Consider the following 26,762-nt stretch of genomic DNA (forward strand, 5'->3'; position numbering starts at 1 on the left):
AATCAGGCTAAATATTCTGTTTCACTGACACAATGCCACCCCTCCTTATCTCGTGTTGCCACACCACGGGACAGCCTGCCCTCCCGATAAGCTCTGCTATTGACTTTGCGTGATTTTTAACTGTCATTTATAGCCTGGTGATAGAGACCCACACAGCAACCCTCTTGCAGCACCATGGAAACCAGGCCTGCCGCTGGGCATGCTGGGAAGGAGCAAGGCTTTTTGCTTAATGCGGCCATAACCTTGTGACTCAGAGGTCCTTTCTCGTTATTTTTATTTAACAATTACACAGGGCCCTGGGCTTCACATATGCCAGGCGCTATTCTAAGTGCCTTATTTGTTTATTTATTTATTTTGTTAATTAAGAAAAAAGTTTATTTGTTTGAAGAGAGAGAGAGTGTGTGTGCCCTTGAGCAGAGGGAGGAGCAGAGAGGGAGGAGAGAAAGAATCCCAAGCAGGCCCATGACGCTGGGATCGTGACCTGAGCTGAAATGAAGAGTTGGATGCTCAACAGACTGAGCCACCCAGGCGCCCCTCTAAGTGCTTTACGAATATGAACTCGTTTAATCTAGTTTAATGCACTTTTATGCTAACTCTTTTAACTCTGCATGCACATCCTAGTAAATTAATACCTCTGTCTGTTTCTTGATTAAAATAACTCACAAGGTCTTTAGTTAACCTTTGTTTTCTTTCTGAACTTTTATGGGCACTTGCTGGGAACACCCTTTTTTCCTAGAACTGTCACTTCTCAAGCTTACAATTAACCAATTACCTGAAATGGTTTTCTCTACTTCCCCAGGGCATGTGTTGCTTTGAAAGTCTCAGTGCCTCGGGGCGCCTGGGTGGCGCAGTCGGCTGAGCGTCCGACTTCAGCCAGGTCACAATCTCGCGGTCCGTGAGTTCGAGCCCCGCGTCTGGCTCTGGGCTGATGGCTCAGAGCCTGGAGCCTGTTTCCGATTCTGTGTCTCCCTCTCTCTCTGCCCCTCCCCCGTTCATGCTCTCTCTCTGTCCCGAAAATGGGTAAACGTTGAAAAAAAAAAAATTTTTTTAAAAAAAAAAAAAAAAAAAAAAAGAAAGTCTCAGTGCCTTTTCAGATAACTCGTTTTCTGGGATTTCAACTATTCCAGAGAAGGCTTCTTTGTATAATACACACCTCTTTCTTATAACCATGTCATTTCCTTTGAAAGATATTTTATAATGTGTGTGTGTGCGCGCGGGGGGAGGGAGGGGCGGTGAATTTACCTACAGGAGGCAACTTAACTTTTCCTTGGTGTTTACTATTGTCCAGACCCTATGGCAAGTGCTATCACTATGCTGTCTTATTTAATCCTTGCAACAGTCCAGGGGGGGAGGTATTCTTTTCTCTCCACTCTACAGATGAGAAATCTGACCCTCAGAAAGGTTTTTTAACTTGGCTAGGCAACAAGGACAGTTAGTGATGAAGTCAGGATTTAAAGCTAGGTTTGTCTGATGCATTTTCTATTAAAATGATACTCTAGAGGCACCTGGGTGGCTCAGTTGGTTAAGGATCTGACTCTTGACCTCAGCTCAAGTCATGATCACACAGTTTGTGATCATACGGTGACAGCCCTGAGCCTGCTTGGGATTCTCTCTCTCCCACTCTCTCTCTGCCCCTTCCCTGCTCTCTCTCTTTCTCTCTCAAAATAAATAAACTTAAGAAAATCATTTATTAAAATATTTATATTTCATAATGTTCTAAGAGCAAGAATTCCAGGTCAATTTTTTTCCTCCAACACCCCCACCCCCTTTCTTGTGACAAAGCTCTCCCCACTGCCTTAGTCCTAGACTCCAGGCTGCTCTCCAACATCCCTGTGTGTGGCCCCCTGGCCTTCATCTCTGGGCAACTCCTAAGCTAGGCTGAAAGCTATGATGTAGTAGTATTTATAATAACAAAGTATCTACAGGTAAGAGCTGATGTTTGCTGAGTGTTGTTTGTAGCATTGTTAGGAATGACCTAAGGGGAGGGGATACATTATCTTCTCCAACCTTCACAACCATCCTGTGGGCTAGGTATCACCACCTTCTGGTTTTACGGATCAGTAAACTCAGGATTGGACAACTTTCCTAAGTCACATGGCTAGGAAGTGTTAAGACAGGGTTTAACTGAGATCTGACCTCCAGATCTGAGATTCTGTCTTCCAGAATACTCAGAGGACATGCCCATCAAATGCATCGCCTTGACGGGTCACATAGGACTCATGTTGCCTAAAATCTCCAGACTTGGGCTGATCGGGGCCTGAGGTGTACCTGATCCTCTCGGGTTCTATCCCTCAGAAAGATCTGCTTCTGTTTGGAGATGGAGGTCGTCCTGTAGTAGTCCACCAGCTTATTTAGAGATGGAAACTTCTCTGTCCACAGGAAGTAATTACCCTTGGTGTCTCTCATGACCTTGAAGTGCTGAACATCATCCTCATGCCTACAGATCAAGGAGAATCCACATTGTATATTACATCACGACAATGTCCCCACCCCCCAGGACTGACTGCCTCCAGGGATGCTGGAGTTCTGTTTGGGCAGGAAATGGAACCGCAAGTGCCTGCCCATCCAGTGGCAGGTGGGGCTGGCTCAGTTAAATTCTAAGGGGAGATTTGTCGGAGGGACCGCTCAGGACACAGGCTGCATTAGAAAGGATTTTTACATCAGCAGAAGATAATCTATTTTCTGACACTGGAGCCGACCTTTCATAAGAAAAAAAATGTTTCCAGGGTGCCTGGGTGGCTCAGTTGGTTAAGTGTCTGACTTCGGCTCAGGTCATGATCTCACGGTTTGTGGGTTCGAGTCCTGCATCGGGCTCTCTGCTGTCAGTGCAGAGCCTGGAGCCTGCTTCAGATCCTCTGCCCCTCTCTCTCTCTGCCCTTCCCCAGCTCGCACACTCTCTCTCTCTCTCAAAAATAAATATTTTTTAAAAAGTTCTTTAAAAAAAAAAAGGAAAGAAAAAAATGTTCTGAGTGCTTTAATGACTACAAGGTTAAGGACTCTTTACAATGTTTGTTTGAAATGTGGCAATCCCTGAGTTCTGTACTATGCTAAGAACTCTGACAAGACTCAGAGGGGAGGGCTTTTCACCCCTGTGACCTTTCCATTATCAGAAATACTTTGAACCAGCTCCTTTAAGCCCATAAACTAGCTCTGGACAGTAAGAGACCACCTTGAGAAATTTGTCACAATCGGTTCTCTATATAAAGGCGATCTCTTGGTCTTGGTTTACGTTTTACATAAGTAAGGTTACAGAAGATTTTGAACTTTTAGGGGAGAAAAGTTATATAGCGATGTGGTGTTTTCATTGTAAAGGACCTCTGAGATTGGTTAGCCTTGTCTCCATGTTACAGATGAAGGAGGACGCTGGTTCAGAGAGATGGCGGGGGCTTGGCCAAGGCCACCGTGAGTGAGTGGCAGAGCTGAGGCAAGAACCTCGCTCTCTGATTCCAGTCTAGCGAATTGGGCCTGTCACACCGTGTACACATGCTAACTTCTTTTAGATCGGCACCTTTTAGCACCAGCTGGAAATATTTGTACCAGGATTGGAGAAATTGGATTTTATTCATCTGGAAAGGGGGACCTTGGCCTTTACTAATAGCTCAATTAGTAACAGCTCAATTTCTCAGTGTTTCTCCATCACCAAGTCCTTCTCTTTTGGATGTCAAGTTTATTTGTCACACAGACATACATTTATGTCTAAAAATAAACTAATGATACGAATTGCCTGATCCAACAGAAAGGTCACGAATTTAAAGAGAGTTGGAGAGTAAAGATACCTCGGAAGGTTAGTGCAGGTTTCTTAAGGATGGAATCAGTGGTCCATGTTCAGAGGGGACAGGAATTTTGACTGATCTTCAGTCTCCTCTTATGTGCTGGGCTCTGCTCAGAGCCAGGTGAGCCTGTGCAGTGACCTCTGCTGGACTGCTCTGGGGTAGAACTGACTTTGCAATCACTGCATGGCCTTCCCCTTGGAGGTGGCCCCTAACAGATGCTTTCTTCACTCTAACACCACATGGCTTAATTCATTAAGTCATTACTCCTCACATCTGTGCGTGGAGGAGGAAATATTCTTGTGATATAATTATTCATCTACCACCTCTGAGTCAAAGAAACAGAGAGAGAAACATTAACCCTTGCTGTCTCGTGAGCTGAGAGGACTGGATGTCAGGCTTGCAGCTGGTCATGTGCACCCATGGAGAGAGAGTGGCTGCACCAATGTGTCAAGTTCAGAGAGGGGCCGAGAAAAGGATGTTACTCAGGGCTCCAGACTCTAAAACCTAGTGTTTCAGACCCTTAACAAATGCTAAGTGATAGGACTACAATTAGCTCTTAATTATCTTTGCATGACAGAAAGCAGATGTATGAATAAATGAAAATGATTTGCTTTGGAATATATTATGCCACATTTCTGCAAGAGATATAATCATGATTATGGCGATATTCACAAGGAGCTGCACTGGCAGAAGTCAAGGCTGACCGTTTTGGAGAATTCACCTTAGTGGAGGAAATATAAACCATAATTTCTAGCTGAAAAGCCACAGTCCACTTCATGCAAACCAAAGGCACCAAGAGATGCCCTTCAATGTAACCATTTCCGGGGTCCAGTCTGTAATCAGGGCCCTTAAGAAAGAGATTTGGTTGTAGGATTTATCAATAGAGCAAAATTGCATTAAAACCTGACAAATTTAGAATCTGTGATACATCAGTGTAGGCCTGAGCTAAAATTTACTACTGCCTAAGCTGTGAAAAAAAAAAAAAAAAGTTTTAGTTAAGGAAAATTAAGAGTTTAAGTAAGATTGCAAGGGCAAAGCTAATGAGACCAAGCTATTTTTGAGCACTTTAGAGGCATACGTGCATATGAATGGTTGACCCATTATTTGTAAGTCCTTCCTACCTATTCCTTAAAATATCCATTCTTTCTAAAGAGTAAAGTGGCCTCAGTTCATTACCTGAGATTGGATTTATGCGCTTAAAGCACTAAAGCTGTATGCCTTTCAAAGCGTATTGAACAATCTGAACCAACATTTCCTGTCAATGAACTTGACAGGCGGTCCCACCACACACGTCTCCTCCTGCATGGAAATCAGTGTTAATTTATGCACTTTCACATGTGGCCACCACGCCTGATATGGGACTCGCGATTCCAGACAGGCTGACCACACGCAGTGTGCTCAGACTTGGGGTTTCTGAGTGTGGGGCTGTGTCATGTTTATGCCTGGACTGACTCACTTCCTCCCGGGCATGCACACGAGTGAGATTTTGCTGCTACCGTCCCTCACCCCAGCCCTCCTCGGCTCCCATCTGCCGCTGTCAGCTTGCTGCGTTACAGTGTGTTGACGTAGCCCTTCTTTCTGTGCCACCACGTCCAACTACCTCTGTCCCCTACAGCAGTGACTTGGGATTTTAATTGTCCTCGGAGCCTTCTTCCGACGTATGTCAGTAGTTAAAGAAAAGGTTCAGATTTAAACCTCAAGACAGATGTGGACAACTGGGAATTCTCCCTTCCTTCTCCTGCCCCGCTTCCTTGCACAAATACTCATTGAACACCTACTGGGTGCAAGGCACTGTTAAAGGCACAAAGCTGAAATAGAATAAAATCTTGTCCTTCCAGAATAAAAGTGCTCCTTCCAGAAGCACTTGGGCTGGAAGGGGAAGCAGATGAACATCTACATAATTTGGCCACAAACCAGCGTACTGAAGAGTTATACACATGTGTCATGGGAAGGAAATGGACGGCATCCCAGTTGATAAGATGCCTGGGCCCCTTGGCCACCATGCTCCTGAGCAATAAATAGGTCACATTTAAGAGGTCACCTCACGGCCTTAGCAGTCTGGGTTGGGGGTGGCCAGTACCTGACGGATATGGAGAAGTCCCCTGGGGAGCTCTGGCTGGCCCGGATGATGAAGAAACCAACCTCCTTGCCCATCAGTAAGTTCTCTGCCTGGTGTCGGGAGAGGCCTTCGTGAAACCATCTATTAGATGAGATAAAACCAGAGGATCTTGGTGAGTTGCCAGAGCGATGGAGGGGAAGGGGAGAAGAGATGAGCCAAAGGGACAGAGGCTGGGGACTCTGGTCAGTAGAGAGCAGAAAGAGGCCGAAGGGGGGGGCCGGGGCCTCTAAAACCAAACACGTGCTCTAGGCGGTTTGCAGGCGAGGCAAGTGAGTGTTCCCCTGATGCACCCCCTTTGTTCCTTCCCTCTCTCTCGCTTGGAAAACCTGAATCATGGAAATGTGCCACTGCACCAAAATGGGACAGTGTGGGAGTGACTCGCTGCGGGAAGCGGCCGCCTGCTGGCAGCTATGTGAGGGATGTCACTAGGAAAGAGCGCTGCAGGGACAGATGATGTGCCAGCAAGACAGGAGCCCCTTCAGGCACTGGGGGACCGGAGCTGGGGAGCCGTGGGCTCTCCCCCAGGCTGAGAGCTCAGTGGCCCCCCTGAGAGCCCAGGGGCCCTCATGATCCGGGTGGCATGGAGCAAGGCTAGCAGCGACCAGAGAGCAGCGTCTACACAGCCAGCTCCGGGGCCCTCCCCCAAATCCAGGAAAATAATCTTTATGGTGGAAAAGAAGAAACAGGGGAGAAACTACACTTTCAGGGGAACAGTCAGGGTGGCAGGCAGCCTCTAAGTGTCGCGGCAGGTGGCAGAGCGCGTGTGAAGGCCAAGAGCTGCCATAGAGGCAAGGCAAACAGTAGCTGCAGCCTCAGGGCACGTGGCCAGAAACCTCTCAACCACACAAGAGCGAAATGAGTGTTTGCGATCACTCAGCGGCCCTAAGAGGGACTGGCCCCATTTCCTCAAGGCGGCTGCTCCATTGTTGCCCCTGGAAGGCTAGTATGTGCGTCCCCCTAAGGTGAATGTCCCACACTCTTTGGATTCCTTTGTGAGCAATTCTCTACGCTCTCTGGAATTTAGGAACTTAGACTCCAGACAGGAGCACCTTATTCCAGACCTGGTGCTGCAGGCGAAGTTTCTTTGGGCTTTCTTCCTCTGGAAGCGAGGGTTTCTGGTGGTCACCTGCCTAGAGATCCTGCCAGGATACCTGTCGTGCTTTGCTGCAGGGCTGAACAAGGGACTGCCCACCACAGCTTTTGCCTTGTTCAGGAAATGTAATGGGGCCGGGCAGAGGAATGGGCCACGCTCCTCAGCAGCCATACCTCAATGGAAATATTTTGGAAGAGGCGGCCAGCAGTTAGGAGATCGTTTACAAAGTACACACTTGGGGCGCCTGGGTGGCGCAGTCGGTTAAGCGTCCGACTTCAGCCAGGTCATGATCTCGCGGTCCGTGAGTTCAAGCCCCGCGTCAGGCTCTGGGCTGATGGCTCAGAGCCTGGAGCCTGTTTCCGATTCTGTGTCTCCCTCTCTCTCTGCCCCTCCCCCGTTCATGCTCTGTCTCTCTCTGTCCCAAAAATAAATAAACGTTGAAAAAAAAATTTTTTTTAAATAAAAAAAAAGAAAGTACACACTTATCCTCTGATGGGAGTTTGACACGTGACTTCAAGACTTGCAAAAAACGTCCACACGCTATATGTTAAATGAGTGGGCAGGGTTACGTTATTACGCATCATTCCAAAGCTATTCACTTGTTCATTCAACAGTTTTCATCAGATATCTACTATGCGCTGACCTGCTTCTGGGCACTCGGGATACAGTGGTGAGCAAGGTGGACAAGAACCCTTGCTGCCACGGAACTTATGTTCTACCATGCTGAGACAGTGGGACCCACCAGTGGACCCAGTTGTTCACTGTGACCTTGATAAAAAGGTTTCAGTAGGAGGAGAGAAGTTAGAGATAAGAGTGCACACAATTCTTTTGAAGAAGGGGAGTGGTAGCTGGAAGGGGACTTGGGATCAAGAATGCTTTGTTTTGTTTTGTTTTTGTTAGACGGGAGACATTGCAGCATCTTTGTGGATGGGAGTGACCCAGCAGAGAGGAAGAGAGAATTGATGTGAGACAGAGAGAGAGGGGAGAGTTTCTGCCAGAGGCACAGACGATTCTTCCCAAATGGCTGCAGGAAAGGCAGTGTCCCAGTAAGTTGCAGGAGGTAGGTGGATGCAGTGAGTCAGGTGGGGGGATGGGCAAGAGGGGCTTTTCCGGTGGCTTGATCGTCCCAGTGACCCTGGAAGGAAGGCCCTGAGTCAACAGTGCCGTGGGGGAGGGGCTGGAGGCTTGAGGAGCGAGAAGGTGTGAGGCGGTCATTGAGATTACAGGGCAACATCAAGTGCTGAGGTCAGTGGTCATTCTGTCGGTTCAGTGGTCAGTCCTGGTTCACAGGGTCGCCAACACCGCTTGGGGTTTCTAACAGACCTCTGCTCTTTGGGCTAGACTGTGACTCGCGGACCAGATTAGATTTCTATCTAACTTTTGTGGTCAATTCTTGAGACAAACGAGACCCAATCTCAATTTTTCTGTTTCCTCCTTAGGAAGGGAATTTCCTCTTCCCCCCACTCTGATTGTTCTCACTGGTTTGAGCACGGTTTAGGGAAGGCAGGGAGCTGTGTGGGGTCCCTAGTGAGGGTGGAAGAGGTTGGGAGAAAAGACTCGCTCTGAAGAGGCAGCTTCTGACACGGGTGGCCAACAGCGCCCCCGGTGGAATTTGTGGAAACCCTGTGATTGCGGTTATAGATGAGTTTAGCTTATAAACCTAAAATAGGCGATACATGCACATGGTATAAAATTCAAAAGGGAATGCAGTGAAATGCAAATCTCCCTCCCACCCTGGCCTTCAGCTTTGTGATTCCCTCTCCAGAGGCAGCCGGTTTTGACAGTGTCTTGGGTATGGATGGATAATTTTAGTGACTGCTGAAAAAGTAAGGGGAGTGTGAGTGGGTAGGCCCGTGTCAGCAGGCTGGAAATACTTACTCAGGAAACTGGATGTCTATAAAATTCTTGGGCACATATCCTTCTTGGCTCCCAAGCTCCGCCTTGAACCACTCCTCTTGGTTACTTAAGATCTACATGGAAGAGAAGGAAGGAAGGACAGAGATTGTAGGGAGGACGCCAAGAGGCAGAAGAAAGGGGCTGTGGGGCAAAGAACACCCTTTCGGATTTAGAGGGAAAGCCAGAGAGACAACACAGGTGCTCCAGTGGGAGAGCAACAGGTTTGTCTCTAGAGTTTGGCTTCCTTGACCCCGAGCTAATTTCTGTCCCCTAGTGCCATCCACACATGGGACGCCACCATGGTGTGACCTCCCAGACTCAGCATTCAGGGGCCTCTCTGCAATCCTTTCTCTTTATATGTTGGAAACTCATGTGTCCCAGATCTCAGCATCTGAAGCTCCTCATGTGAGCAGGTGTTGGGAAGGCAAGAGCGGCCACTCCATGGTTTTTTTCCTTCTCTGCTAGGTAACCAGGAACCTTTTAAAAATTTAATTTGTTCCTTTTTTTTTTTCAACAAGCAAATTAAAACTTAAACATCCAGTGGGGCCAGCTTTGAAAACAGTAACTCTCTGTGTTCACACTCCATGTGCTTCACAAACAATTTGGACGTAACTCAAGATGTTTGGGATGCCTTTTCTAAACTTGCTTTTAGAGCCAGATCACAAGCAAAACCAGAAGTTCGGTCTCATTACTGTATGGTCCTTCTTTGACTGTGACCCCAAATGCTATCACTTCCCTTGATTACTCATATGACTCACCACTTGGCTCTATGTGGCTTCTGGTTATTTCAGAAAATAGTAGTTTCGCTATTAAAAGACAAATATTTGCCCCCATCCCCCACTGAGAATGTTTCTAAAGCAGGTGGCATGGACTTGAACAATAATGAAGACGGCAGAGCAAAAAAATGAAAAGAAGCTTAACGGTGTCATTGAGCCACTGAATTAGCCAGGCTGGAGCCCTCCTGCTTCGGGACTTTGTATGAGAAGTAATAAATTTGCATTATTGTTTAAGCCGCATTTAAGTTTCTGTTTCTTGTAGCTGAAGACTCCGTAACTGATAGACATGCTACACTAAAGGAGAAAGCAGAAGGTGGGCAGGAAAGACTGCCTGGAGGAGAGGCCCTGGGGTTGCCCAGGCAACGGAAGGAGTTACCCAGGCAAAGTCAGACGGCGCAGGAACTTCTGGGATGAGAGGAAGTGAGGTGCATTCTGGGAATGAAAGGCTTCCGTTCGGAGGGAGGTTAGATTGTGGCCCCAGGGGCCGAGGGGATACCAGAGGTACAGGCCCTTGTAGCCCATGTTGGAAAGTCTGGGCTTCCATCTTGAAATTTATGGGGAACCACTAAAGGATTCTGAGCAGGGACATAACACAGCCAGAATTAGAGCCAAGAAAGAGCCCTGCATCAGAAAGTGAAGACGGATTGGGCGGGGGAAAGTCCGGGAAGGGAGTGCAGCCATCCCAGCGAGGGGCGAAGAGGTATTTTAGAGGAACCTGGAAGCAAAGTGTGTGGGATTTCGCGACTGTTCTTGGAACCAAGGGAGAAGCGGACTCGGGGAGGGCTCCGGATTTCGCCCTTGGGAGACCGAGTGGGTGGTGATGGCTTTGCTAATACATGAGGAGAAGCAGGTCTGAGGCAAAACCCATGGGCTTCAGATTGCATGTGGGTGCATGTGGGTGAATCCAAGCTGCCCCCTGAGTCTGAGGAGAAAAGCTCAGTGAGCCGTTGGAGATGTGTGTCTGGGCTGGGCAGAGAGGTTGGGGCTGGTATTGGGGATTTCAGAGTCGTCCTATGGCAGGTGGAGTTGAAGTCTCGGTCCCACGGGTTTCTCTGTCCCAGAGAGGAGCAGAGATGAAGACAGCGAAGTAACTGACATTTCGAGTATCACCCCCGGGGTGGAAGAAAGGGGCCGGCCCTCCGCGTTTGGAATTGAGAAGGCTTGGTTTCCAGCTTGGCCCTGTCACTCGCTGTGTGACTTTCCGCAGGTCAATTAGCCATCTGATAAATGGGGACAGTGACAACCAGCTAGCATCTCCCGAGCTGATGTGAGGATCAGATGAGCTCTGGTACCTCGAAGTCCTTCAGAAAGTGCATACTGAAAGGGGCGCCTGGGTGGCTCAGTGGGTTAAGCGTCTGACCTCGCCTCAGGTCGTGATCTCGTGATCTCGTGGTTCGTGGGTTCGAGCCCTGCAGCAGACTCTGCTGACAGCTCAGAGCCTGGAGCCTGCTTCAGATTCTGCGTCTCCCTCTCTCTCTGCCCCTCCCTCCCTCTGTCTCTCTCTTTCTCAAAAGTAAATAAACATTAAAAAATTTTTAAAACACAGTTCTGCAAAATGTGGTATTCTTGGGAGGGAGACCTCCAGCTCCGAAGGACATAGTAGGGTTTATAAGTTCTTTAAAGCGTTATATGTGTATGTTTTGAATTTAATCACCTGTTCTGAAGAAATAAAAGTGTGTCTCATATTTGAGTTCTAGAATTGCTGAGGACAGAAAACTTTATAGTTTCTATCATCAAATATGACTGCTGGTGTCACTAAGGACTCGTGGGTATGTGTATGCCGAGAGGGGGCGGAGTGGGGGGAGCAGAAAAATCTAGGTCAAAAAAAGCACTCGGAAACCCGGCACCGGTGCCCGGGATTCACACAGAGAACACAAGGACATTTCACTCCATGCCTTCACCCCTCAACGTATGGCTTTGGAGTTCCTTTCTCCCATCACACGGGAGTGCGATGTTTGGGCTGGGTAGCACATGTCAAATACGAAGGTGAGCGGGGATAAGGTAAAAGAGGCCATGTGGAAATTGGCTCATCACGGTAAGAACCAACTATGTACTTAGTTCTCTGACCTGAAACCAGCTGTAATTTTAGTCATTGTGGCTCACACCCATCTACCTCCTGTAGCAACTGAAAGATTATCCCACAATGGCGGCCATTTCTCCCCACCACCTGGTGCTCCGTCTGCCTAAGATCGTGTTCCCAGAGAGGTGAATTTACAGGCTTTTTATGGCGTATAGAAGGCAAGGTTTTAAAAGAATCTCATTTTCTGCAAAGAGGAGTGTTTGGGGGGAGGTGGTTTCCTTCCACCGTTGTTGGCTCAGGGCCCCATACTTCCTGTTCTTCTCATCTCTCTGTCTGTTCGGTTCCCCCTATCTCTTGTCCCCATCATGAAAACTCGAGCAAGGGGTTCAGCCTGAACACATGAGGTTTTACACTTCACTTTACTGTATGTTAATTCGTATAATGTTGCCTACGAGAATAATTTTCTGGGTCACATGGCCTGAGAATAAGTTAGACGTGGGAAGAGGACAAAATGTACAGTTGGGAGAATTTTAAAATTGGATGGAATTACAGCTCTTAGAGGCATAGCAGAAATCTGAAGTATTGCAGTTAATTACATAGGATTAACTCTTCATGCTTTCAGGTCACTGTTTTAGTAGGAAGAAACAGGGTTGAGTTAGACACAGTACAGAAGCGGGTGGAAATGGACTGGGTCGTTTTTTTTTTTTTTTTTTAAACAGCGGCAGATTTAAGAGGGAAAATGTTAAGTCTGGGGCTGCACAGAGCTGCAGGTCCAAGGGGTTGAGGCATGAACATAAAATTATCTGACTCCTAACGTTTCCGTCACAGGAGAAGCTGGATCGAGCCATTCGGCCAGAGTTCCCCGTCCATCATCTTGTTCATGGTCCTTTGATCGGCATCTAGTGAGCACCTGCTGTTTGCGCTTAGGTGCTGGGAATACAGAGATGAAGAAGCTGAGGCCTGTGTCCTGGGGAACTCACAGTCTAGAGGGGGTTAGCTGGTGGTAAGCTCGTCAGACATTGTTTGTACCTTTTAGTGAAAAAGTCTGTTTGGTCTTTTAGCACGAAAAGTCTAGGATGAAAGAGCATCCCAGGAGTAAATTGCTGGGGCGGTCAAGAGCTGCTTTGGAAAGCAATTGCAAGATCTTGGGGCTTTTTACCCATCTCTGGAGCGGAGGGGCAGATGTTGCAGTCATACATAGAGACCCACGGGCAGGGCTACTGACCGCCATGATAGAGACATGCTGTGGGGTTCGGCCAACAAGCCCCTCTCCACTTTTCTTTCCATCAGCACAGCTGCAAGGGACAGAATTTGAAAAGGACAGGTTTGCCCTTCTGATGGAATTCTACACGAGCGTGCAGAAATGCAATTTAACAATTCATGCAATTTGCGCTGAGCACCTATTTGGGGCTGTGACTTGCGTGGGGGCGCTGCTGGGAAGACACAAAGATGAACCGGCTTGGCTCTGCTCTCAGGAAGCTCCTAGATGGAGGAAACCACCACTCATTCATTCATCAAATATTAGGGAGGGTCACCTTTCTGCTGTTTTGGACACCGAGGCAGACCTGGCCCCTGCCCTCACAGAGCTTTGGCGAGTGGAATAGCCAACACATGCACGGGCGGTCAGGATCCCACAGGGTAAGGGCAGTGATGGGAGGTGGGTGTAGTGTGCGCAAGAGCACAGGGGTTTGGCTGCTCATAAATAACCGTCTCGGGAGGGGAGATCAGCAGCACCTTGAATGACGTGTGTTGCCATGCCGTGGAAGAGCTAAAGAGGGAGTGACTCATTTTGCTGGGGCCATAGGGGGTGTGGAGGATTAGTGAGGGTTCCGAGGCAGAGGTAGTCAAATATGCCTGTGGAGGAGAAAGGCATTTGGAGTACGGGGAGAGTGCGAGAAACTCGGTGTATATATTGCAGCGTGACCCGGGCATTACATACACAAGGGTGTGTGTATGTGCGCGTGCGTGTATGTATGTGTGCGTGTTCATGGACGAGAGCTTGGGGAGGTTGGGGAGCGGGTTGGGGCCAGGTGGCTTAACTTTCTATCGACTGGTAATGGGGAACCGCTGAATGTTTTTGAGCAAGGAGGTGATCCGACCTGATTTTTTTCCCAGAAAGATCCTCCGAAGACTAGTACGTAGAATGATTGAAGGAGTAAGAGACAGGAGGTGATGAAGTCAGTCAAGGGGCTGTGGCGATGGTCTGAACGGTGGCAGGAATGGGCAATACTGGAATACGGCAACCATTCACGGAACATCCACTTTGAGGTGGGGCCATTACCTCTAATCCTTCCCCAAACCCTGCAAAATAGTTACGGTCCCCGCTTGCAGATGAAGGACAGTGAAGCTCAGAGGGGCAGGGGACGGATCCAGGGCCATACAGCTAGTCAACTGGGATTCAAACTCCCAACTTCTCTGGCTCTAAACTCCTGCTCCTTTTTACTTCATCAGACTCCTCTCTCGTGAGACGGGGGATTGCTTGAGAGATCTCAAGAAGAATATTCAGGACAGAGTAATGTTGAGGAGCGAGGCAGAGCTCCAGTCAGATGCAGAAGAGGGACAGCTAACGGTGTCACCTTCTACAGGCGCTGTAGTAGTGTCATGCTATGATACATTAAGGAGATCACGGGTGGACTTGAAGGGAGTGTTGAGGGTAAGAGGCAGTTTCTAGAAAGTTCCAGCAGACTCAGTGGGAGGTGAGGAAGTAGAGGCACCAGCACAGGGAACTCTTCCTGGTGTTGGGAGCCAAGGAGAAGAAAGAAATCAGGAGGTGGACTGAGAAGCAGAGTTGAGGAACGTTTTTTTCTTTCTGCTTTTCTGAGGAATAGGAAACTCTTGAGCAAGATATTGGGTTCTGTTCGCAATGGGAGATGAGGGGTGGGAGTTGGCCCGTTGGCCTCTTTTGAGCGAGGACCCTGTATAGCGGTTGATAATCACATGGTCACAATATCCCAGAGAGAAGGGAGGGACTGCTCACCATGTGGCAGATGCCTCTGTGACCTTGGTAAGATCCCACAGAAGTGAAGGCCGCCTCTCCCTGGGTGGGCGGCCCAGGTGACGTTTTGACCTTGAGAAGCTCCAGCATTGAAGGCACACCCTTCACAACTATATTACTAGAGCCTGCAAGGTGAGAGCGGTTAGAAGGACGAATACTGGGGGTGTTCAAGTCCCAAACCAAGTGACTTTCTGAGTCACCCTGTCACGTACTGACAAGGCTCTCACTACGGCAAATATACTTCTTAGGGGTGAAACACTGGTGGCCTCAGTGTTGCTGTGCAGGCTGAGAAGTCCCATGTCGGCTGCTGAGGAGTAGGAATCAGGATTTCTGAGGGTGCTCTGTGGCCAGGCCGGTGGGGGGGTGGGCATTAGCGTCACAGACTCCCCAAATGGCCTGCAGAAGGGCTTCTGGTTTTGCTCAAAATCGGGGTTAAGATGTGAAGCCCGCAAGTGTGATGCATGGAATGTGGAAGTCCAAGGCCACTTTGTCTCTGCACGTAGCCACAACACCTCAAATGTGGGTGTTAGGCAGGTTTTAAGGCGTCCCCGAGCGGCCGGGGTGTGCATGGCCTCCATTGGCCCACGTCTGTTCCAGTCATCTTTTCCCGGCTGTCTTCAGCCTGCATCCTCGGTTGAGTTTTGGTGACACTGAACCTCACAGTGCTCACTGAAGCCACAAGGGCTTGCTTACATCTGAGCTTCCGGTAAACGTCCAGCCACGTTCCCTGCATTCCCCGGCCACAGGTGTTGCTGCAGCTTCCTGCCACCCCATCTCTCGAGTGGGATCCCTTGTTCCCTCACCTGTGCTCCCTGAGCACTTAGACGAGAACATCTGTAAGAGCCCTTTGGATGGATTTCTTTCCCTCTCCAGACCACAAGTATCACAGGACAAGGATGGTGACTTATTTCCATCGTGTACCCTGGTAACTGGCACCCGGGAGCTCAGAAGGAACCCTTTTGATTGGGGTGAATTTCTCTTTTTTGAAAGAAACCGCATGCAGTTCTGAAGAAACAAAGGCATGGGGGGAGCACCTGGATGGCTCAGTGGGTTAAGCATCTGACTCTTGATTTCAGCTCAGGTCACGATCTCACATTTTGTGAGTTTGAGCCCCACATCCGGCTCTGCACTGTCAGTGTGGAGCCTGCTTGGGATTCTCTCTCTCTCCTTTTCTCTCTGCCCCTCATCCACTCGTTCTCTCTCTCTCTCTCTCCCTCAAAATAAATAAATAAACTTAAAAAAGAAAAGAAACAAAGCCATGGGTTGTTCGATGAACACGGTGACCAGACCAGAGTAACCCAAACTCCCCCGCGGCTCCCCGGGGCCCCACGTCACCTACCTTCAGAACATCTCCGGTGTGAAAGCTCAGCTCATCCTCGCCGGAGGCGGTGAAGTCAAACTTGGCAACGGCTTCCATGTTGTGACGTGAAGCTGGAAGAGAGGTAATGTGTTTATTGTGCCTTTCTGTCCAGGGAAGGGCTCAGAGCAGCGGGCACCTAGCAGTCCTAGCAGGTGCTCGGCCAAAGGTCTCCGGGCCTGAGAGGAAGACCCAGGTTCGCAGGGAGGGCTTTTGTTTTTGTGGACTTGCTGCGGGAGGGAGCCTGTGGGATCTGCTTCCCGTCGTTCCCTGAATCCCCAAGCTCCAGGAGCGGGAAATGAAGGCCAGCAGCGCCTTTCCCCTTTCGCCTCCCTTTGCCTGCCCGGCCTGTCACCATCTCTGGGGCATCTCTGCTTCTGGTTGATAAGGATTGAAGATTCACTATCATCTCTAACTTGGGGCCCGAGGGGCTGGAAAGACTGTTCTGTAAACATCGTCCTGAGGCTGTCCCTTGGCAGCTATATTTAACCGGGCGGTGTTAATTAGACAGATGCCATTTTCTCTTTTACATCTGAATCATTTAAGAGAATTAGGCAGCATCGGCCAGTGGGGAACTTAGCATCCTTCTACATGGCTTGAGAGTGGAAAACATTCTGGCTTTAGAGTCAGGGGACTCGATTAGTCAGATTCCTTATTGCATTATTATAGTGTAAGCCAAGCACATTTTGAAAGATACCATTATAATACCTCTGAATTGAGTTAAAATGCCCCCACCCCCAGTAATACGCAAGGCCTGTGTAAAATAAGAAAGTTAGCCTACAAATGAAATACAGTTGTTGTTGTTTTAGGAGACAGGGGGATGTCATAGAGCAGAGTCCTGGTTTTGTTGGTGAATAGCTGTATGTTCTTGTGTAATAACTAAACCTCTTGGAGTCTCAGTTTCCTTATCTGTAAAGTGGAGATCATAATATTCAACTAATAAGGATGTGAGATTAAATTCAACAATAGACGCGGGGTGCCTGGGTGGCTCAGTCGATTAAGCGTCCGACTTCGTCTCAGGTCATGATCTCACAGTTCATGAGTTTGAGCCCCGCATCGGGCTCCGTGCAGACAGCTCGGAGCCTGGAGCCTACTTCTGATTCTGTGTCTCCCTCTCTCTCTGCCTCTCCCCCGTTCGCACTCTCTCTCTGTCAAAAATAAATAACCATGAAAAAAAATTAAAAAAAAAAAATTAAACAATAGACGCAAAATGTTGCACGAGATAAAACTAGGTAGTCTTTCTGTCTTTAAAATAATTGTATTTGAATGAATTTATCCTCAGCAAGGGAGCCTGGCCAAAAAGAGCTCAAAAACAGAAAAGACAGAAGAGTTTTCTTCTGATTTCTCCCATCTTTCATGAACTTTCCTCTTTGGAATTTGATGCCTATTCTCCAAGACCTGCACGTCCTTTGTTTCTGTGCTAAGACAGTTCGCTGTTGGGACAGTCTTGGAAGCTTTTGTTTGGCATTTACGTTTGTCAGAATGTGCCAAAGTCTGAACCCCTTTACGTCAGTGAACTCACACCTAATGACTTTCAGTGACCAGTAAACCAGGACCACAATCACCCTCTCTGTGGGAATTTCCACCGAAGTGACAAGATTTAGGTGACTAAGGAAGGTGGCTGCCCGGTGGGGAGGGTGCGGCATGCAGAGATCAGGGGATTAAAGCCACTGCCACGGTGATGGCAGCCAAGTGACCCGTTTCTCTGACTTTCCACATTTGTTTGGTCTTCCAAAGGTAATTTGTAGAGATGACGATTACCCATCTGAAAGATAGCTATTGGGCAAAAAAATATTTCAGGAGCCCAAGCAAAATGTCATAGTTAACTGTGTGCCAAAATTTATCCCCCCCCCCCCCCCACACAAAGATATATACTTTTTGTATCCTTTCTTCAGGATCTGTCCATCTAAGGCAAATTAAAATTGTGACCTAGGATGGCCCACTCAACAGGAAGGAGTATTCTGCCCTCCTTAGTGAGTGCTAAATGCTTTTGCTGATTTGCTTCACCCCGTGGCTTTAACATGAAAAGCCTCCCCTAATTAAGGCCTTGCTTTGAGTTTGCAGGGAGATGTGGTGTCTGTGGGTCACCCTCATGGTATTGACACAGATACTGGTCACCTCAGGAGATCAAGTGTCAGGTGAATGGTCCTGAAATCCAAGATCCCATTTCTATGCAAATTTACCTTAATAAGCAGGATGGAGACAAGGGGAGGGCAAATGCTAAACATATTAGAAAGTCACATAAATTAGGGATGCAAAAAATATCCAAGGCATGCTCTAGATATGACCTTGAGCTTGGGAAGATCTTTCCTATGTTACATGGAACTCGGATCCGGCCTGGGCGCTTGGACCAGGCTGGCCGTGCGTAACTTCCGTGAGGAGGTGAGGCTGCGTTGCTCCTGAAGCACCAGCTCTCTCTCTGCCTTCCCCCCGGGGCCCATAACAGAACTCTCCAGCTTATAATATTAATCCTGGCTCTGAAAACCCAATGAAACCAGGCCCACTCTTAATGAGATCACTTTGAAAAAATTTGTTTGCGTCCCATTTCCATTTGTGAAATGAAATCTGTTCAGATGCTCTTTGGTAGGAGGGAGACGTTCAGGGGGGAGTGGGGGAGTGTTCTAGTCTCGTTGAAATCACGGCGTTTTGCAATTTCTCCCCTTGCATTTACTGCTCCCTGCTTCCCTAACAGCAGGGCCACCCCCCACCCCCCCACCCCCAGGGCTTGGGCTTCTGTTTGGTCATAAAAATGCATGGAAATTTCTATCCCATTTGTCTGTACCCATTAGTATTAACTTCGAAAACTTTCGAATTACCACCAGGGAAGAAGAACACTGAACTACCATATTTTGCTCAGTGTTTGTCCATTTGTTTTATAGTCAGTACCTTCCATGATGCATCGATTGATGCTGGCCACCTCAGGAATTCAAGAACACAATGGAGCCTTCTAGCTACTGTGTGCAGTTACCGTGCTCCTGACCTCAGGGGGAGATGAAGAGAGAGACATCTCTTTAAAGAACCTCACAGACAGATTAAATGTGCGTTTCCTTCCAGCGCTGAGCTTCAGAAATGGCTGCAAAGCTACCTGCTGGAGAATGTGAACTTGAGGTGACAGTTTCCGGAGGCAGTCAAGCCACCTCCATCAGCTTCCCCCGCCCACCGCAAGCCCGTTGACGACGCCGTTTGCCCAGGAATCCTGCCTCAGAACCATGCAGGGCTCCTGCCCTTAATGCTGGCTCTGCCTCTCACCCTCCCTCTGTGTCTCTCTCACTTTGCCCCTTTATGGATTGCGCACAATATCCATTAGCAGCCCCGCGACACAGATCTACGCCATTTGGCGGCACAGGACTTCCCCACGCATGATTTTCTCTGCCCTTGCATTTCCATTTAGGCTTCTTTTACCACCAAAACACCCGAAAAACATTCAGGCTTAGATACCAGGAATGTATGTCCACTTCTAAGATAGAGTCACCACAGAGGATGAAAACAAAAGCCACAAGACGGCTCTTTAAAAGAGCCGCCCTGTGAAATCCAGATTAATTGGATGTGTTCAGAAACACGTAGTTACTGTCGAGATGGTACCAGGCAAGAAACTTCTTGAAAGATTTCAGCTCCTCCTAAGTTGGCTATGAATAGCCGCGGCTTCCGTTTTATGCATCTCTTGAAAAGAGCAATTGCATAACACCGCAAAGCTGCTGGAAGATTCAGGCTCAGGACCCGAAGAAAGAAGGAACTGGGTCCTATACTGAACTGGCAACACCACTTCCTATTTTGTTGGGGGAGAACTCTAATTTAAATATGATATGACTTGCACTTGTAATTCAGTTAAGCTAATGTGTTCTTTTTTTTTTTTAAGAGAGAAACATTGCTCCTTATAAATATTGTGATTTTTATTAATTTGCATCTTGTGTATGAAATGAAGCGATAGAATAGTGATGAGTTTACATGTGAGGACTTTAACTGCAGTTACCAAGAGGAGGTTGGCTAAAAACGTAAAATTCTCCCGGCCGGTTAATTTCACATAATGCAGAGACTTGGAACCCACGGCATTTCTCCTATTTGTCAGGCAAAGCCCCTCTTGGAGACAATGAGAAGGTAACGCAGAACGCTTACCCTCCCCGCTGAATTGGCAAGGTCAGCTCCATTACTTTTCAGCAGTAAGAAACCTTACACTACCAGGAAAAAAAAAAAAAAAAAGATTATAGCTAAGCCTCACGGTACACAATAGATATGTTCTCGGAAAGTTATTAGGAATAGAGTATTTGTAAGTGGAATCATATTAGCATGCATTATAGAGGCTCACTCTATAAAGCAACCCCATGGTGAATCCCTTTACAAAATGAAAAGGAAAATTTGTTATGCAAATAACTGCTTTTACCTTATCTGTTTTAAATGCTGGGTTTTCATGTGTTGAGTCTTAAAAACACAGCACACCTGTAGATCCTTCCGACACCTCCCACCGTGGGTTAAATGTTAGTTTCCCCTCTTCTTAAGTCCCAGAACGCTTTTTACAAGCCTCTCCTGTTGATATGTAACATTTCACCTTGGAGTATAGAGGAGGAGTCGGCAAACCTTTTCTGGAAGGACCAGAGAGTAAATATTTTGGGCTCTGCGGCCCATACAGTCTCTGCCACAACCACTCAGTCGTGCAGTTGTAGCCCCGAAGGCAGCCTGAGAGAACGGTAAGGAATGGGTGTAGCTGGGTTCCAATAAAACTTCGAACACCGAAGCTTGAATTTCATATACTTTTTACATGCCACAAAGTATTCTTCTTCTCCTGATTTTTTTCTCCCAACCATTTACGAATGTGAAAACCATCTTGGCTCATGGGCAAACACATGTGATGGGTGGAATTTGGCCTACTGGCTATACGTTGTGGACCCCGGGTACAGGTGTTTATATGTATATCCTACTTCCCCTAATAGTTTGTAAACTTCTGGAGGGGAAGAGTTGTAGCTTAGTGGACGGAGTGTGGGCTTAGGAGTAGATGGGCCTGGATTTAAATCCGAGAGGTGTCATTCATTTTCCCAGCGTCCTGCTTATCCATTAGCCAGGAGTAACCACATTGACTCCAGAGAGGTGTTAATGCGTATAAAGACGCCGGCACACAGTAGGCGTTCAATAAATGGTAGGAGTGGTTGCTGTCATTTATCCTCAGATTCCCTACCGTATCGAACCGGTGCTTAGTAGGCACCTGGGAAACGCTGAGTGAATGAAAACGCGATCAGCAACCTGCCCTCAGAATTATAACTGTAATTGATTTCCTCGGGGAAGGGGCAGCAGACAGAGGACCCATTTACAAGGATCAATTAATTTTCCACTCGAAGGTGCCCTGACTTCTCGGCAAACTCAGCCGGAGATAATAAAACATACTCCCACACTAGAGGTCTGATTTATTTAATCCAATAGAGGGCAATGGTGCACCCCAAACCGTGGATTCCATCCCGTAATTTTTTTTTTTTTTTTCATCTTGAGTGCCCGCAGTCTTTATCTAGGCAGGTTTGGTGATTGTCCTCATTGTCTTCTGTGTGTTTTAAGGCGTGTAAACTTTAACATTTCAACAAGTCTCAAGCCCCTACAGCACATGAGTTACTTTGCCGGGAAAGAGCTAGAAGCCATCTGCAATTGCTCGTTCTCTGACACTTAAATTCCCTGAGTTTCCTGGAAAGGTGTTTCTGCTCCTCTCAGAGTGACTAGACCCTCACTCCCGCTTTTGAGTCTAGGTTAATGATTCGTGTTGAAACCCCTACGGTGTGTTTTTCTTTCATCTGAACTCTAGAGCTGTGGTTGGAGACTTTTTGCCTTAGTTGCCTTTTCTTGGGCGTTAGATGTTGGACCAGGACGCTGAGAAAGGTCATAGATGGCCCTTCCTGAAAACATGTAGGCTTAGGAGGGACAACTACCTTAGGATTCACCTGCTGGCTATTGTTTAAATATTCTCCTAGGGACCCAAATCCATCTCTTTTGGAGAAGAAAGTGAGAAAAAGGAAAGAAAAAGGCTGAGCCTGGCCAAGAGATCAAGGGCTGGCCTTTCCTCATTTGGGGCTTTCAAATGACAGTTGTGCTGTATTCTAAACCAGCGGAATCCCTGCTTACAGAATACCTCTTAATCAGCTGGCCATGTTGAAAATGTTAGCCTTCTTGCTGAAGGTCTAACAAGGCGTACGTATTTCTTTACTGTGCCTGCTCTTGAATTACTTCTAACTCATCTTCTGGAGCCTTTAAAATAGAAACCCTCAAATCCTATTCTAGTGAGATCCTCCTTCTGGTTTCTCTGGAGATGCGGATCTGTGGCCACGTGTAGAGGCTAAGTGGGAGTTGAGGCAGCACCAAGCTTGCAGATAGATAGCCATGTACTTGGGAATGGCCGTCAGGGGCCTCTGCTTTCAAGGATTTACAACCAACAGCTCCCATGCTTATCCAGACCTCCCCAGCCAGGGACGCAGGACCATTCCTCTTTAGGTTCAGGATATCAGGGGAATAAACAGCCTTCTCTGGAGGACCTGGCCTGTTTCCACAGGTGTTCTCTCTAAGGGGCATAAACATTTCAGACTTTATGGCAACCAGAGTAAGCAAAGACAAGTGAAATATACTCCACTAAACCATTTCTGGCTAGTTGGCTGAGATTTTAGTACTCTCTAAGAGCCTCCATTTTAAATGATTTTGCACACATGAGACGTTCTTATTTTCCTCTTGTCCCTAGGTGACTCATTATTTCCCCCTCCAAAGCCCTAGGAAGGCACAAATCCCCCCCGCATGACCGGCAGGGAGCTAGAGGGGACCTCCACGGCCCGTCCGAGAACATTAATTCCTCGAGTGGTTGATCTGCTGACGCAAGTCTTGAAGACACAAGGAAGTGGCTCAGGAAGAACCCCCAGGGTGTGCTCCGTCTTCCCTGCAGGTGTGTTTCCTACGTGACAACCATCCTCTGGCTGTTTCACCTCGGCTGGAAGCAGCCACAGGGCTGTCTCCGATGACAGGTAACTCACGGGCAGCGGGTCCTGGAGTGAGAGATGAGACGTGGGCGGGAGAGGTGTGCCGTTCTCTCCTCCCCGTCTGGGACGGCAGTCTGTTACCCCCTCGGCGAGGCTGGCTTCACCCACCCTGACCTTGGGATGCTCTCTCTACCAGCGCACCTCCTGTAGACCCTCTGCCAACCTCTTAGGGTCTCAATCCACCCTTTGGCCTTGCCTTGAGATGGCTCCCTATTTTCCATGGGAAATATTTTCCCATGGGAACCATCTTCCCATGGGAACCATCTCCTCAGCTTGTTTTTAGCTTTGGGAGCCAAATAAATATATTTCAAAGACATGCAGACAAACCTGACACAACTGGAGAGTCCCTCTAAATCCCTTATATCCTTATTTAATCAAATTGCTGTTCTGTAGGTCCCTGCCTGTCACTGTGGATTAGGGAGATTTCACTGGTCTCAAGGATGTTTTCCTCCTTTTTAATTAGCTCCTCTTTTCCTGCTTAAGGTTTTTTTTTTTTTTTTTTTTTTGGTTTTGGGTGGGGAGGGATGGCGAGGGGAAGGGAGGAGAAGGTGGAGACAAATCAGGAGAGTGTCCCTGTGCATGTCCCCTCCCCTCCCCTGCCTTCTAAAGCCAGTGGCGCCAAGACAAGTGACGCCCAGGACAAAGAGTCATGTGCTCTTCCTTCTGGTTATTTATCAGCCTACTCTTCTGTAATCCACACCAGTCTGGCCTATCAAACTTAACTTTCTTTTCTTTTTTAAGATTTTATTTTTAAGCAATCTCTCCATCCAGTGGGAGGCTTGAACTCACAACCCCGAGATCAAGAATTGCCTGCTCCGACTGACTGAGCCACCCAGGCGCCCCTCTACTTCCCTTTCTTGTAAACAGTCTCCAAATCATTTTTAGAAATCCACCAAGCCTAGGGGCGCCTGGGTGGCTCAGTCGGTTGAGCGTCCGACTTCGGCTCAGGTCATGATCTCGCGGTCCGTGAGTTCGAGCCCCGCGTCGGGCTCTGTGCTGACAGCTCAGAGCCTGGAGCCTGTTTCAGATTCTGTGTCTCCCTCTCTCTGACCCTCCCCCATTCATGCTCTGTCTCTCTCTGTCTCAAAAATAAACATTAAAAAAAAAAATTTTTTTAATAAAAAAAAAATAAAAAAATAAAAAAAAAGAAATCCACCAAGCCTATACCACTGTCCGGCTTCTTAAATCTCCGTTTTTGTTCACTTAACCCCAGGTGAGCGCTAGCTTCTCTCTACTCCCTATGGAGTCCCGGCTGCAGCAACAGCAGAAGGTACGACACGACGTCCTGTAATCAAGACAATCCCGTAAGTACAGAGAAGAGACAGCCCAAACCAAAGGGCAGTGGCGAAACGGAAGGCTGAGAAACAGAAGACCGATTTGGTTTCTAAACTTTGCCCTCTGCCCGGAGCTCAGTGACTGCACTGCTATCTGTAAAGGAAGGCCCAGGACAGCCACGCAGGGAGCTCAGGCAGACCATGCCTCACCCAAGTCCGGAGACCAGAACCGGCTGAGACTAAGTTCCACGTATCCATATGGTCTACCATGGGCCAAGGGCCTCACCTGCACTTTGCTACATTAATATGATTACGATCGTTGTTCCTAGTGCTACCCGACCGCCACTCCCATTTCATAGCTGGGAAACTGAGGGGGGCGATTACCGTGCAAGTCTGCTGGCTGGCGAGGCTGTGCTCGCTTTCCTTCACCGCGGTGCCTCTGCCGGTCCTAGCAAACGTGGAAAGTCCTGCACTAGTTCAGGGTAATTACCAACGAGCTCAGGGCCCCCCAGACCTTCCTGGGTGGCTGTCCTTCAGCCAAGAAATTGATGGGAGCAATTCTCACACACCCGCAAAATTCAAGCCCGGTATTTCTGCCGCCTCCCGAGGCTGAGCTATCACTTGCTGTTTCCTTGTTTTATCCTGATTGTTCCCTAAAGCAATAACAATTGTCTACAGAAACACCATGAATCCCGCTGGCAAAATCCAAACAAGAATGGAGCATGAAAGATACCTACCTGCCCCCCAGAATCAGATATTATTCCACAAGCCCTACAAGAAGGGCAGGAGGGTGGGGGGGGGGGTGGATGTGAGTGGAGAGCAGCGAAGAGACAGACAGACCTTTTACAAATCCCCAGGCTTCTCCTTTCTCCCCAACTCCCCCTTCACTTCCTAATTTCTATTCACATCATGATTTCTCTTCAAACGTATCACCGGCATTTTACGGTGCCTTCACGTTCTCTTTTCCTTCTCTTCCCGTCTGTTCACTTCATGTTTGTGTTTATTGATTTGGGCTCTGAACGCTTGGCTCATTTGTCATATATTTGAAAACCTCCGTCTTCTGGCCCTGTCGTCGCCACGGTTGCAACTTCGCTCCCAGATGCTATCAGCCCGCGCTCAGCACCCTCTCTCCTGTCCCTCAGTCTGCACTCGGCGCTACCTTAATTCTTATTTGGGCAAAGCACAAAAGCAGAGAGTCGATGACTGTGTGGTCACAAGTGCTTTAATCTTCTTGTCACTTTTACTTATATTCCCAAGCCCCTATTTATTATTGGAATACGGGTCATTTTTGAATTCGCTGGTCTCAAAGCTTGCACAAGTGGACATTAACCCGTATAACAGTTTACTTTGCTTCATTTGATAAGTCTATCCCTCAAAAGTTGGAGGTAACTACATTTCTACATACCCAGTCGCCCCATAAAGGCACTAAAAAGCTGCCAGTAGGAGGGATGCTAATGCGCCTTACTTCCATCCGATGAATAGTTAACAATCATTCTTATCTTTTTTGGAAATGTAGGTCATAATTTGAGTTTGCTTGAACTGAGGAACGCCTGTATTTGCTTTGCTTCAAGTAGTCTCTTTCTTTTTAACTGCTAGTTTTGATGCCCTAAACCTCAGATTCTCAAAGTTGGACGTGACCCGGTCTCTCTCTAATTTATTGAGATGACAGAGAACGGGCAGAGGGGAGGTTGAATTGGAAACAGTGTGGTGCATTGGTTATATTGGAGCAAATGTCTCGCTGTAATTTTCAGTTTGAATCCTTCCCTAAGGAGAAAAAAAACCAAAAGGAATGTATAAAGATGACTCTCACAAGTCTCAAAATCTTGTGACTGTCCCTGGGTCCTCCACCACCCTCCGGATGACTGGGCTCAGGCTCCTCGCTCTTCCGGTCATTTCCTTCAGGTGACACCACCGTCTGTCAGTGCTCTTCTCAAAATGCGTTACATAGGTTTGAGCCCAGCATTTAAGGAAATGGTCTCAGCCCGGCTGAGCGGAAGGACACGTTTGATCCCTGCAGCCGCACGACAGAGCTTTAACCACGCGTGACACTGCTGGCCGTCGGGGTTCCACAGCAAACCAGGAGGAAAAAAGCACCAGGGTCCCCCAGCGTGAAGAGGGGCCACACCAGGCCTCTCCACTTGTGATTCTGCGAGAGGCTTTTGGGAGCCAAAACGTGAGGTTCAAACGTCGTCTTTTTGGCTTAGATCTTGTTTGGGGCCTCGCCACTGGCCAGGTCTCCAGTCCATCGCCATGGTCTGGGCACGGATTTATATTCCCCCACTCTGGCTTCTCTCCCGACTCCTTCCGTACAAGCAAGCTTAATGCCTTTGTGGCCTCTACTCTGTAATAAATGGAACACAGGCTCTGGAGTCAAGAACAGCTGGGCGAGGGTCCTGCTCCTTCCTCTACCAGCTGCGTGATCGCAGGCAAACTGGTGATCTCCGAGCTCAATTTCTTCCTGAAT

The 26,762-nt window shown here is 48.0% G+C and overlaps 1 protein-coding gene across 4 annotated transcripts in view; it reads right to left on the bottom strand.

The window, feature by feature from the left end:
* Window positions 1–26,762, bottom strand: part of GRAP2 (GRB2 related adaptor protein 2) — a 68,290-nt gene that overhangs the window by 4,572 nt on the left and 36,956 nt on the right. For all 4 annotated transcript variants that reach the window (XM_086712214.1, XM_086712213.1, XM_025926717.2 and 1 more), the window contains 4 exons: window positions 16,012–16,103; window positions 8,864–8,955; window positions 5,854–5,973; window positions 2,269–2,437 (listed from right to left, as the gene is read on the bottom strand). In XM_086712214.1, the coding sequence (XP_086568340.1) occupies window positions 2,269–2,437; window positions 5,854–5,973; window positions 8,864–8,955; window positions 16,012–16,089 (459 nt within the window). In that variant the 5' untranslated portion in view covers window positions 16,090–16,103. The remainder of the gene's footprint in view (window positions 1–2,268; window positions 2,438–5,853; window positions 5,974–8,863; window positions 8,956–16,011; window positions 16,104–26,762) is intronic.

Source organism: Puma concolor, chromosome B4 (assembly GCF_028749965.1).
Source record: "Puma concolor isolate L17-30 chromosome B4, mPumCon1.1.hap2, whole genome shotgun sequence".
NCBI lineage: Eukaryota > Metazoa > Chordata > Mammalia > Carnivora > Felidae > Puma > Puma concolor.